The 13918-nt window shown below is 42.9% G+C and overlaps 1 protein-coding gene across 2 annotated transcripts in view; it reads right to left on the bottom strand.

Moving 5' to 3' along the window:
• The window catches only part of COL22A1 (collagen type XXII alpha 1 chain), a 252829-nt gene that overhangs the window by 87806 nt on the left and 151105 nt on the right, over nucleotides 1-13918 (bottom strand). For both annotated transcript variants that reach the window (XM_054193253.1, XM_054193252.1), the window contains exons 18-23: nucleotides 12093-12146; nucleotides 9987-10040; nucleotides 8222-8257; nucleotides 5948-5977; nucleotides 4995-5048; nucleotides 4021-4074 (exon numbers count right to left, since the gene is read on the bottom strand). In XM_054193253.1, the coding sequence (XP_054049228.1) occupies nucleotides 4021-4074; nucleotides 4995-5048; nucleotides 5948-5977; nucleotides 8222-8257; nucleotides 9987-10040; nucleotides 12093-12146 (282 nt within the window). The remainder of the gene's footprint in view (nucleotides 1-4020; nucleotides 4075-4994; nucleotides 5049-5947; nucleotides 5978-8221; nucleotides 8258-9986; nucleotides 10041-12092; nucleotides 12147-13918) is intronic.

The raw sequence follows: 13918 nt of genomic DNA, 5'->3' as shown, positions 1-13918 counted from the left end.
ACATAGAATAGAATCATAGAATCATTAGCCTTTCTACCCTTAAGCAGATCAACACACCCACCCAACCTAGCGTCATCTGCAAACTTACTGAGAGTGCACACGATCCCGTTGTCCAGATCATCAATAAAGATATTAAAGAACTGGCCTCAGTACTGAGCACTGGTTCTTGGTCTTAAGAATGGTCTTAAGCAATCTGTAATATGGTCTTAAGTAGTCTGTAATATCAAGGCCAGAAGAAGCCCTGGGCCACCAGACAGGGCTTCTTCACCCCACTTGGTCATTCAGCGATACTTGTACCACACATTAGCAGAAGACAAAGACTTTGCAACTGCTCCAAGAAATGTGCAGTCTAAGCAGAGGTGATCGAAAAATTTTTATGCAAGTATAATGAATGCATTTAAATGAAAGATTAAGCTTGCATTAGCCATATTAAGAAACTGAACTGACACTTTCTTTACTATAACACAAATGGTGACTCTGTGAAGGATATGTCTTCTTTACTGGCAACTGTACTATCCCATGCACTGCTTTATTTCTTCGGCAATAACAGGAACAGCAACTTCAGGCTAAAAGAATATCATACTTCCTCTTTTCCTAGAAATTTTCCCAAAATGTGTGACCCTCTTCCTGCCAGCCAAACTGTCACTAGGGTATTTGGCACAATATGTCATCTTCTATGAAATCTTCACACTGCGTTGGTGGCTCCTGCATCGTATTTCTAACACTAGCCAACTCTGTCTCTGTTCTCGCACAGCTCAGGATCATTCATGTCCAGTAGACTGTGTTATGGGAAATGAATTCCTCTATGAAATGGTTCCAAACACATCTTTAGTCCATTAGTAGCTTGTGCCAGCTGCATTACAACTAACTAAAGCACTGCAGGCTTCTAAGAACTCCCAACAAATGGTCATATCTGCATCCCTCTGTCAGAACAGGGGCTCTGTGCATGTGCTGACTTAATTTACATCTTAGTTGAGGACCACAAAGCAAAACTGAGGTTGAATCATACTACAAAGCAGTTACTGTTTTATATCAGCCCCTTTGCAGCATAAGACTTGAGAGGGTCCTGAAGTCAATCTTGCATTGCAATCTGTCCCTGAGGTTATAAGATATTTAGTGCAGAATAAAGTACCTCAGGAATCAAATTTTCAGGACATATAAATCATACCTTGAAACCCCACTCCTATAAAATAGCAGAGGGACCAGCCAAGTAGAGGGTTAATGATTTTCTTCTGTTCTGCACAGGTCTGCTAACGACACTGAAAAGAAGTCTCAAATCTGCCTCTAGCGTTGTCTGATTTTTCTGTCCTTACCACAGTGAAGAAGGCTACATCTCTGCTAAATGCAATGGGCCAGGGCTCCATCTGCAAAGAGCACAGGAGCTTGTGTTCATGCACCTGAACTCTCCTTCTCACTAAAGATGGCCTTTGTTATCCAGCCTGCCAGATACAGTCACTCCGTAATGGAGGGACATTTATGGGAGACAACTACTTGGGGTGACCCAAATGTGTGCTGGGGAGAATCCTTAGTGATAAACAGGCCCACGCTCACACCACTGCTCTGCCTGTTTGGTTTGCTCACATGCTTGTATAGCCTTACACTCCTACCCCTATTTACAGGGGACGCAGAGGTGAAGGGATATTATGTGTGTCACACAACAAGCCAAGGCTGGAGCTACAAATGAAACTAAGGCTTCATAGAATCATAGAATTGTTTTGGTTAGAAGAGACCTTTAAGATCAAGTTCAACTGTTAACCTAACACTGCAAAGTTACCACTAAACCATGTCCCTCAGCACTACATCTGCACATCTTTTAAACACCTCTAGGGATGGCGATTCCATCACTTCCCTGGGCAGCCTGTTCCAATGCTTGACAACCCTTTCAGTGAAGAAATTTTTTCCTAATATCCAGTCTAAACCTCCCCTGGAGCAACTTGAGGCAGTTTCCCCTCGTCCTATCGCTCGTTACTTGAGAGCAGAGACCGAATCCCACCTCACAAAACCTCCTTTCAGGGAGCTATAGAGAGCTTGTCTCCCCTCAGCCTCCTTTTCTCCAGACTAAACAAGCCCAGCTGCCTCAGCTGCTCCTTATAAGACTTGTTCTCCAGACCCCTCACCAGCTTCATTGCCCTTCCCTGGACCCACTCCAGCACCTCAATGTCTTTCTTGTAGTGAGGGGCCCAAAACTGAACACAGCACTTGAGGTGTGGCCTCACCAGTGCCAAGTAGAGGGGGACAATCACTTCCCTAAACTGCTATCCCATCCATGTCCTCAACACCGGGCTGCACTGCTAGAGCCTTCTTGTTTGGGTGTGCGCAAGAGGGTTCACTGCAGCCTGAGCTGTGCCTTCATCCAGTCATTTAAAGCTAGACTCAAACAAATATTTGAGGAGACTTCTGCTCTTGGCATTTTAACTCCTAAGCCTGTCTAGAGATGTGTTTTCTGCAGCCAAATTTATGTAAGATGGTAATCAATGACTGGATTTATATTTGTGCTTTGTCAAGAACTGTACTAATGGTGAATCAGTAGTATCTGCTAATCTGTTCTCTCTCCCACATGTAGGTTTTCCATGTAGATCCACCAAACCCAGGACTTTGATTCATCTCAGGTATTCAGTCATTGAATAATGGTCTTTAATTAAAAAAAATGTATCTATCAACCTAAGATGCCTGGTGACTAATAAAGACCCTTAGGAGAAGAAATCTAACTAGCTAGACGCAATAGAGTCTAGGGAAACATTCAAAGACAGTGTGGATCAAATTACATCGCTAATCAAATGATCATTAGCAGGAGCATTTTTTGTCCTGTTGCAGATCCTGATAGATCACTGTCCTTTCCCTAGCTAATACACTCTATTAATCTTATTCAAGAAACAACGTTTCACAGCAGGCTTTAAAACGAGGACAATTCAGAACTTGTCAACTCCTAAGTAAAGCACAGCACGGTTATTTGCTAAAGTGAGAAGTTGATATTTTCTGAAGGCTGGAAAAGTACAAGAAAGCAAGTAAACACCCTTTTCCACTGTGGCATTAACACAAGACTGCATGCCCCATCTTCTGAAGAAGATTCCTAAAAGCCAAGCTTACAGCTCCATTTAATATCATGCGATTCAATGGAAAGTGCATAGAAAAAAGCATACCAAGGAATATATTTCTTCCCTGTATTGTCCTTTGCCCATAAACCTCCCACGCTCACAAGCAGCTCTTCCACATTCACTCTGACCCAAGTGCAAAGCATTACAGGCAACCCGCACAACCTCCTCTATGGATTAAGCTATTGATCTCTGTGACTACCTAAAAAAGTAACCCATCAAACACCAGTACTGAGACTGAAGTGTCCACAGTGTCCACTCCACAAAGGTTGAACAGGTTATCCATTATCTAGTGGGATGTTCTTAACATGAATGGGCTGAAGCAAGGAAAAGAAGGCTCGGAGCATTCAGGTGATCTGAATCAGGCCCACTGTGAGGTTTACTTTTTATCAGTACTTGAATATTTCAAGACATAACTCTGAGTCAGAGAAAATCCAATATTTTTTTTTTAGCAAGAGGAAACTATCTAAGCTCCTGGTGGAGAATGGTACACCAGCTCCCATTTTGTGGGAGCTTCTGTTTGAGTACAAACAGAACAGAAAGTAAGAAGTATTGCAAGTGTCTTTGCATTTATTTCGCTTCCAGGACAATAGCATTTCTCTGAATTTTCAGCTTCTCCATGTTACTAGTGGCTCTACATGCTCAGAGTCATACCAATAATCCTCTTGGCAGCAAGGAGCAGACACAAAGACAGGAGAGCAAATGACAAGAAAGAAACTTTCCTAGGGTCCCACAGGGCACTGCATATGATCTGCAGACTCAAGAGGTACTGAAAGTTGCTGGACCATAAAAAAGGAATAGAGGAAAGGATCGGGGCCTCCAGGATCCTTAAATAAGTAGAAAAGTATATGTAGAGTGGGTCAAACCTTATCGAGCAAAGCTGTCCCCAGCCTCTTGAGACTTACATTAAATAAAAACAGCAACTCACCCTTTGACCTGGTAAACCAGGGACTCCAGGCTTGCCTTCCAGACCAGCCTCTCCCTTTAAAAGTAAAAAGTTTTATAAAGTTAACAGAGTAAGAAAAGCTAATGAAATGAACTATATAACCATTTCCTAGCTGCTTTGTGCTACTGTAACTGCAGGGCTACCTAGACAACTCTTACCTTATAATTATGTTGTCCTGTGAGCAGAAGAGAATAAGAAAACAGGATAGAGAAAAGTGACAATGCCCTGATTAAACACAGAGCACACAACTATATTTAAATTACATAATTAAAACCAGATTTACCTAAGTAACGCATCTTCACAATGCCATCAAATTTACAATACCCAATCAACAGTGAAACACAACAAACAATTCAAAAGCGAGGAAATACAGAGTACTTGCAAATGAAGCAGCAGTGACAGCCCGAACTGAGATATCCTGCGGAGTTGGGTTATAAAACATAACTAGAATAAGCTACGTTCGAGTCATGTCTAAATTGTGGCAAAAATTGCGTTGTAGCACAAGCACACATACCCAACTCTTATTTTTTATCCACAAAATATTTTAGTTAGGACCTTGTGGCATAAAGTCAACCTCTTTCACAGCAACCGTTCTCTGACCTTCGTTACATGATAGCTGCCAAGTTACCAGTGAGTGCCTCTCTGAAAGGTGCTGAACGCCCATGCGGCTCTTCAGGACACCAGAAACAGAAAAGCAATCAGGTCCTGCATGACAACAGCCCTGAGGCAAAGTCTGGCACTGTGCAATGACTGCCCATGTCCTGGGTGCCACCTCCATATGTTCGGAGCGGCCATCCACAGCAGGAGACCTTCTCTCAGCAGTGAAGAAAACAGGAGGCTGGGGGCACTGTTTAAGATCTCAGTACCTGAATAATGCATAAGATTTTGCATGCGTGCCTCACAGCAGCCTGAGTTCCAGTTTTTGGAAATTTCAAGCGGTGAGAGAAACAACTTACCGGAGGTCCAGGAAGTCCAGGTTGGCCTTGTGGTCCTCGTGGCCCAGGCTCTCCCTACAGAAATGTTTTTTTTTTTTTAAAAAAAAGCATTAAAGTCTCCGTATGAAAAATTATATGGGCACATTTTTTGTGTTGGCCATCTGTGCAGGACCTATACCACCCCTTTCCTCGTAGGTCCCAAAGACTCAGTGCAGAGACCAGCTGGTTTTCTCCTTAATCCTTTGGCTACTTGAATTATCAGCACTCATTAGACTGCACACAGACTGATCCACCCACGCTCAGCAGGCATTTATCCATAACCGGCTCCTTGTTTTTTCAAAGGCAGTAACTCTACCAAAGACAGTGGGCTATCCTGCATATTCCAGTAAAACTCTGTGGGTTGGGGTTCAGTGGTGGAGAAAAGCAATTCTTGCAAAAACGTCTTCCACAGGCATTTCCCCTGAGCCAGCACAGCTGTGAAGGGCTTTAAAGTATCCTTTATAAGATGCATATCGTTATATTCAATAAAATTAAAATACAAATTACACACCCACCATCACAAAATAAAATTTAAATATGTTTTACTTATATGTGGGACTAACAGACTGAAGCAACTGGCATCTTTTCCCTATTTGAGTGCCCATATTTAAAGACTAACTCAACATAAAACTCAAATACAGTTTAACTTTTATATTGACACATCCCTGGACTTAAAGAATTGTGTAGCTGACTGTCTTTGATTTATACTTCTCATTTATGTTACATTCACTACACCTGAAAAGGACATTGCCCTTTTTCGTTTCTTATTTATTTTCTCCACTGTCTGTAGGAAAACTTGTTTCTTGATGGCCTGACAATGCTTCTATCCGCCTTAATTTTGAAGCATAATTTTGAAGCAAAATCTAATCTAACAGGCCATTGAACTACATAAAAGCATCCTTGCAAGGGAAGAATAGATCTTGAATCTCACTTACCTGCTCTCCTTTTAGGCCTTCAGTAGGCACCTGCAATAAAAATGCGGAGTCATAAAGGAGAAAAAGAGGGAAGCCAACACAGGAGGTGCCAGTGGTGTGATGGTCCCCCACAGTGTAATTTTTTCTCCTCGCCATTCCCCCAAGACTCACACTAACTGCTACAGCTCCTCAAACCCTACTTTCTATTTAAACAGCTCGGGCTGACACAAGGTTTGCTCACTCAGTTACCCGCGGCGTGATTCGTGTGGCTGTACAAACAGTGAGAGTTTAATTCACTAGCTCATCGTTATAAATAAGTTAGTAGATTCCCCAGCTCTTGTCTTATTTTAATTTCCAAAGTCGCATTGAATGAAGAAGGCATCATGTAAATAGCAGGCTGACTTTTAGTGTGTGCATGATTCAGAACGTCGTTTGGCTCCTGGATGCAAGCCACCGTGGCTGTGACTGACAGCTCTCAGTCTTCTCAGCCTGTTCTCCACCCACCTCCTGGAACACCAGGCTCATTTTCAGGTTTTATACCTATCTTTCAAAGTCTCTTGGCAACCGCTGTCACACCACTAATTTCACAATGAAGCAGGACAGTAAAAGGCTCGGACCCAAACAGGGTTTTTTCAGAGCTCTCTCTTCCTGCTTTGATTTCTACCACATTCTGGGTAAGGGAAATTGCCCGCTGACTCTCTCAGGATTACCAGGGAGCTTCTCATTCTTGTCTTCAGGACCCAGTCCTTCTTTGGCACAGTGTGACAGCTAGTGTTGCTGGTATCACTGGCCCTTTAATGCTCTCCACCGACAGTCCAAGAGTGCTGTTTCCTAGTTTTAATCCTTTTTTTTTTTGAAAGTTAAAGGGATACTCCCAAACTACTTTGTTACCAGCCCCTGCAGAACTCAGTTCTAGACCTCTCCTCTGCATACTTCTCAGTTAATCTTTCTCCATTCACTTGGAGATGACCTCTTCATACAGACAGTACTAATCTCTGGACATCCTTATGTCCCTGCTAGTGCCTCTGGGGTCACTGAAGGCAGTGATGAAGACAGAGGGATGCACGAAGACATGTAAATCCAATGCCACAAGAAAGATAACCACCCCCTCTCTTATTTTCTCTGTTCTCTTTTTTATCACTGCTTTCCTGATTCCAGCACATCAGGTCCCACCTGCCTCATATTCCACCAAGACTTTTTCAGATATAAGCCAAGGAAAGACCATTCCCCCTTATCAGAAATTGCCTTTTTCTTCTCTCATCCCAACCCTTACATCCAGCCAATGACAACGGCACTCAGTAATTCAACTCAATTCTTTTATAACTTTCTCAGGCTCTATTTTCCAAAAGCCACTAGGCATCGACTCAACAACTGTCCTGAAAACCACAGAGTCCTGTTACAGTATTGCTCTCTCTGATGCACCTGAGGCAATGGCTTCATTGCCTCTTCAAGTCCTTGTCCTGGTTTCATCTGGGATAGAGTAAATTTTCATCTTAGTCGCTGGCAAAGAGCTGCGTTTTGGATTTAGGATGAGAATAATGTTGACAACACACTGATGTTTTAGTTGCTGCTAAGCAGTGCTTACACTAAGTCAAGGACTTTTCAGCTTCTCACACCGCCCCGCCAGCAAGTAGGCTGGGGGTGCACAAGAAGTTGGGAGGGGACACAGCCGGGACAGCTGACCCCAACTGACCAAAGGGATGTTCCATACCGTGTGTTGTCATGCTCAGCATATAAAGCTGGTGGAAGAAGGAGGAAGGGGGAACGTTCAGAGTTATGACATTCATCTTCCCAAGTAACCATTACATGTGATGGAGCCCCGCTTTCCTGGAGATGGCTGAACGCCTGCCTGCCGAGGGGAAGGAAAGAATTCCTTGTTTTGCTTTGCTTGCGTGCACAGCTTTTCCTTTACTTATTAAACTGTCTTTATCTCAACCCACAAGCTTTCTCACTTTTACTCTTCTGATTCTCTCGCCCATCCCACCATCAGGGACTGAGCAAGCGGCCCTGTGGGGCTGGGTTGCCAGCTGGGGTTAAACAACAACAGCCCTGATCTTCACATTTCAAAATTTCCCAGAATTGTGGCAGTGCATCTCCTTGTTAGAATCCATCACCTGCCTTCTTCCAAAATCTTCACTGCCTTAAACTTTACTCTTTTTTTTGAAAAAACTTTTAAGAACATCTCCCATTTAGTAAAGTCCTCCCACCCCCAAATTCCACCTTCTCGTCTCATTCAATAATGCATGAGAAACTTGCGAAACAATGTTTGAGAAAGCTAAAAAAAAAATATCTTACTGAAAAGCCAGGCAATCCTGGAAGTCCTGGTTCACCCTGCAGGGAAACATGAAAGAAAAAAAACAAAACCATAGCATAACACAGAACACAACATAGCGCAATACATAACATAACACAAAAGAAAAGCAAACCTCTGAGGATGTTTTCCAGCTGCTGTTGTACATTCTTATTTTCAATAGCATGCCATAAGTAATAAATATGAACATGCAATCCCAATTAACTCTCTTTTCTCTGCCCTGCAGACGAATACATGCAGGAACTGGTTGTGTTTTGTGTTACTATGATGTTCTACATTGATTTTAATGACATTTAGTGACTTAAAATGAGTGATGCACTGGATGCACCATAACATTAAATTTGAGATTCAAAAATCTTATAATTGGTGTACACATACCACACTAATAAACCTGATTGATGCTCAGATCCCTAACAGACTCTGCAGGATGGATATTTAAGGGGCCAAAATGCTTTTGTTTGTTAATGAGAAAAAAAAACTTTGCAAAAAGATAAAAAGTGAGAAATGGTACCATTTTCCCCAAGTCATTTTCTAAAGCAGAATCAAGCTATAAGTGTTTGCAGGACACTGAGATGCTACACCCTCTTTACGTGATTTATTTGTGTCTCGGCTATCCATTTGTTCCAGCCCATTTTTCTCCAGCAGTGTCCACCATTTATTATGCTTTAAGACTAAGCATCCAGAAGGTATATCCTTTATTTTAGGTACAGATTAATACAAAAATTGTCATATAGCTTCCTTTTGCACCCTATTAATTAATTACTTTTGTAGGTCTCTGAATAACCCAGCATATCTTTCATGCTCTTTCCTCTTAAGACAAGGTTAATCACTATTTGTTATTTTATTGTAATTTTTATTTATTTATTGTATTATTTATTGTAACTATATTTATGCCAGAAGGGACACATATCGGCTGTGCTGAAAGTAATGGAGCAAGAAGCTCAACATCTTCTGGAAGCACCAAATGCAGCAACTTGAGAGATATGGATGAAGTGTTATGAACTCAAGACTGCTCTCTACTGCACACGTGCTGGATCACAAAGATCTTGTCTCTTACCACCTCAGTGGATGTGCCCTGCACCTGTAGGAGCCAGAGCTGTTCAATCTGAGTAGAAAAGTAATGGGAAATAGAGAGATTTGCTTCTGATCTTTGATTCTTAGATAAGGAGGAGAAAAGGAGAAAAAAAATCCAGAATTGGGCATGCCTTCCCACTCATGCCAAAGCACTGGGTGGCAAATACCAAAATCACAATGTCACCTCTAGCAGAGCGGGAAACACAAGGCTGCCCTGGAAACACTAACTCTCTAAAATAATGAGGCCAAATTTGCTGCTGAGGGCAGTAAATAATTATTTTGCATGTAAGAGAGCTGGGCTCATTTGATTGGCACTTTCTGAATCCATTCTACATCTTCTGGCTCAGAAAATTGTCATCTACACAAACATATTGACATTTCTACCCACTTTTCTTAGGTGAGGAAGATTTCCTGAGCCAAACTACTCTCTCCTTCCTTCTATGAGGGTTAAACTGAGAGCGGAGGAGCTATAACCAGACACGATTTAACACTCGCACCCATTTCAGACTGAAACAACGTCGGAAAAGTGAAACATTTAAATGAATATAAGCTTCACTTGTACGCAAATGAGAGAAATATTAGGCCAACAGCCCTGATATTTCCAGCACTAGGGGCCCAAGGCAGAATTAAAAAATGTGTGCCCAAACCCTTCCCATGCATCCCATCCCAACTCACCTTTTCTCCTTTGGTCCCACTGGCCCCTGGAGGGCCCGGGCTGCCAGCAGGACCCTATAAACAGGTAAAATGGAGAGAAAAAAAATATTTTTTTTCCATACTGCAGGTCATCAATTGCAATTCCCTTAAAGTACGGAAGAAACATAAGGCTGGAGGTTTGGCTATCGGCAGCATAAACAGTTATATCCCATTGCACTAGGGCAGGAGTTAATACAACACAGAAGGTGGCTGTGGCTCTGCTACGTAGGGAGGAAGGGGAATAAGGATGGAGATGCCACAGCAGCCACGATAACAGCAATCATCCAGTTTCAGCTGGTTCAGAGGAATTGCAGTTCAGGGAGTACCTCAGTGTCAAACACAAAATTTAGGATAAAATTCAGGCATGAAGATTTGCCCGCTGCTAGGTGTCTAGACATGAAAAAAGGCAAAAAAAAAAAACTTCAGAAAAACCCAACTTCTGTAATAGGGTGTCACTTGGAGAAATTGTCCCCTAGAAGTAGTAAGCAATCAGCATCCGCCTTTACACGCCTCTGCAATTTCTCACGTCGTCCACATTTGTTGCAACTATAAACCAGTTCCCGTAAACAATGTAATGGGCATAGTGGACATAGTTCACTGTGATTCCAGTGCTGCATAGAGCAGCGGAAAACATTTCCATCTTATCAGGATGGTGATATACACGAACTAGACAAATACTTCCCAGTATAGGGTAAATGGTGGCTGAGGAGCAGAGGAGAGAGAAAGCAATCATTAACTGTCAAATCCCCTGTGGACAAGCAGAGAAAAATTTAGCGCAATAATCTTTATCACCTCACGGAGACGAAGGTGTAGATTTAACAATGATTAAGATTGCTAATGACACTATACCTCCCCATCTAAATTCAAAAGACATGTCTGACATGACAAAAATACCTCCCAAGAAAATCAAATTGAAACTCTGGCTGCTAAAAGAGCAAGATCAAGGCACTCGGGCAGCTTGGGGCTGCCGTGCTTGTAAAGCATGTTCAGGTGAGACCCCAGCAGCCGCTTTGTCTGTGTGAGCAGCAGGATCAACCACCTGAAGACAAACTGTCCTGATGGTTTGGTGTGCAGCTCCTCCACCTCTGCAACTGCAAAAACGTGCCTCCGACTCACAGAGTGACAGGACGGCAGGGGTTGGAAGAGACCTTCGGGGATCATCTAGTCCAACCCCCTGCCAGAGCAGGGTCACCCAGAGCAGGTTGCACAGGAACACGTCCAGGCAGGTTTTGAATGTCTCCAGAGATGGAGACTCCACCACCTCTCTGGGCAGCCTGTGCCAGGGCTCTGTTACTCTCAAAGCAAAGAAGCTTTTCCTCATGTTGAGATGGAATTTCCTGATGCTTTCCAGCGAGGGGAACAACAAGGGTTAGTGAATAGGATGCAGACGTAGCAGCCTGGAGGCTTCAGGCTCAAGGGTGACAATGATTAGCTGCGCGGCTTTTGGCAAATCACTTCTTAGCCTCTGCTTCTCACTCTGTCCTTTGCTGTTCAGACCAGAAGATCCTTGGCAGTAAAGGATGCCTCTCATTAGGTATCATACCCTGAGCAATGAAAAAAGTCTTGTGGGATCTGCAGATCACAGTTTTAGACAAAGCATTATCTGTCTAATCAGCAGGAATGTACTGGTCTTTCAGACCATTTTCTGTTTTCATCTTGTCTTAAAAATGTAAATACTTCCAAGCCTTCCTTATTGAAAACAAACCAAATATATTAAATCCAGTTCTCCCCCTTTCATGTTGTAGGAGGGAAAAAAACAACTTTATAAAAATCAGGCTTAAACAACTTCTTTTTTTATATGTTCTTCCTTATGTCTTTAATGAAAACTAAGACAAACATCTAACCTATCATGCTTAGAGGACTGGAATTTCTTTTAAGTGTATGTTGCGTTACAATTTAATTCTAAAACCACACAAACAAAAAAGGAAAACTGTGCCAAGAATGGTCCTTAGAATAAGTAGTACAAAAACTGCCGATGCAGAGGGGTCCTGCCATGACTCAGCAGCCACCCCGGATAAGACCCAGTCTCAGAACCAACTTCCATTCGTTCCTAAAAAAGCCTGCAGCCACTGAGTATTTACCACATACCTGTTTCCCCTCCACACCTGGCTTTCCAGGGAACCCATCTAGGCCTCGTTCTCCCTGGAGAAAGAAGAGAAAGAATCATGATAACTCAAATCTGTGGTGTTTAAGTCACCATTCTTCAAGAGATATCCATGTTATGCACTCAAAAAGTAAGGAATAAGGAGAGAAATTCAACCCAGCCCAATATAAAAAATGGCTAAAGTCCCCATATCTGTACTACAAGTTGCTGGGAGCCTCCATCCAGCAACAAGGAGGTGAACCACGTGTAGTCAGTAGGAAACTTTTGTTCTCTTGAACTTTGCTAACTTTTAGCACTTGTCTATCTAGAAAACTTAGCACCAAATACCGGGGATGTGAATTTAGAGATGAGAAGTGGTTGTGTGCCAGCTTTCCACGTAGGCATCCTTCCTTTGCCTGCTGAGGCAGCTTCACGTAAACTGGACAAAGTGCACCCGGAGAATATCAGCCCAGAATAGCTCTTACAAAAATAATGAATCCACTATCCAGCAACAGCTCATTTTTACCCAGTTAAGAAAAACCTTTCATTTTTCACCTTTGCTTTCCGTAACCTGGGGGAACAATTAATCTATTCCTATATGTTTTCAGAGACGGATAGTCCACAAAGTCCACAGGCGATTTATTCCACTACTTTATTTTTAATACCTGAAGATATGTTTTTTGACCCTGTACCTAAACCTGACTTTTTCTTGCTACAGTTTCAGACTGGTATGTCTTTCCCTAACCCCCCACAGAGAACAGACTGTCCCTTTCATCTTTACAACAGCCTTTTATGTATCTGAAGACTTACAAAACTCTTCCTTCAAACTTTTCTAGACTAAAAAACCTCAATATTTTCAAATTTTCTTCATGGGCATGTTTTTCAGTCCTCTGATCATTTATGTTGCTCTCATTTGTGCACTGTCCAATTTTTCCATGTTGCCACTGTAGCTAGGTGCCCAAAGCTGGACACAGCTGAGCCTAATTTTAGGCAGAAAGATTATTTCATGTTTTATAGAGTATTCTTCTGTTTAAGCCACAGGATAATGTTTACTTTACCCAAATTCCCTTCTGCAGGACAGCTTCTTAATTGGTTGTTCCCAACACGCAGCAGTGTGTAATTTGGTGTCCTACGCATATGAAGCATCCTGCAGCTCCCCTTCTCAATGCCATCTTCTGCTTTGGGGGATTTTGTTTTCAAGATCATTTTGAATTCATAAAATCATAGAATCATAGAATGTGTTGGGTTGGAAGGGACCCTTAAAGGTCACCTAGTCCAACCCCCCTGCAGTAAGCAGGGACATCTTTAACTAGACCAGGTTGCTCAGAGCCTCATCCAGCCTGGCCTTGAATGTCTCCAGGGATGGGGCCTCCACCACTTCTCCGGGCAACCTGTTCCAGTGTCTCACCACCCTCATTGGAAAGAACTTCTTCCTAATGTCTAATCTAAACCTGCTCTGCTCTAGTTTAAAACCATTGTCCCTCGTCCTATCGCTACATGCCTTTGCAAACAGCCCCTCCCCAGATTTCTTGTAGGCCCCCTTCAGGTACTGGAAGGGGCTCTAAGGTCTCCCCGGAGCCTTCTCTTCTCCAGACTGAACACCCCCAACTCTCTCAGCCTGTCCTCACAGCAGAGGTGCTCCAGCCCTCTGATCATCTTCGTGGCCCTCCACTGGACCTGCTCCAACAGGTCAATGTCCTTCTTGTGGTGAGGGCTCCAGAGCTGGACACAGTACTCTGGGTGGGGTGTCATGAGAGCAGAATAGGGGGGGAGAATCACCTCTCTGGATCTGCTGGCCACACTTCTTTTGATGCAGACCAGGATGCGATTG

This window comes from Rissa tridactyla, chromosome 2 (assembly GCF_028500815.1).
Source record: "Rissa tridactyla isolate bRisTri1 chromosome 2, bRisTri1.patW.cur.20221130, whole genome shotgun sequence".
In the NCBI taxonomy this organism is placed as follows: domain Eukaryota; kingdom Metazoa; phylum Chordata; class Aves; order Charadriiformes; family Laridae; genus Rissa; species Rissa tridactyla.
Note: the sequence above shows the minus strand (reverse complement) of the source record. Positions and strands in the feature narration are given on the sequence as shown.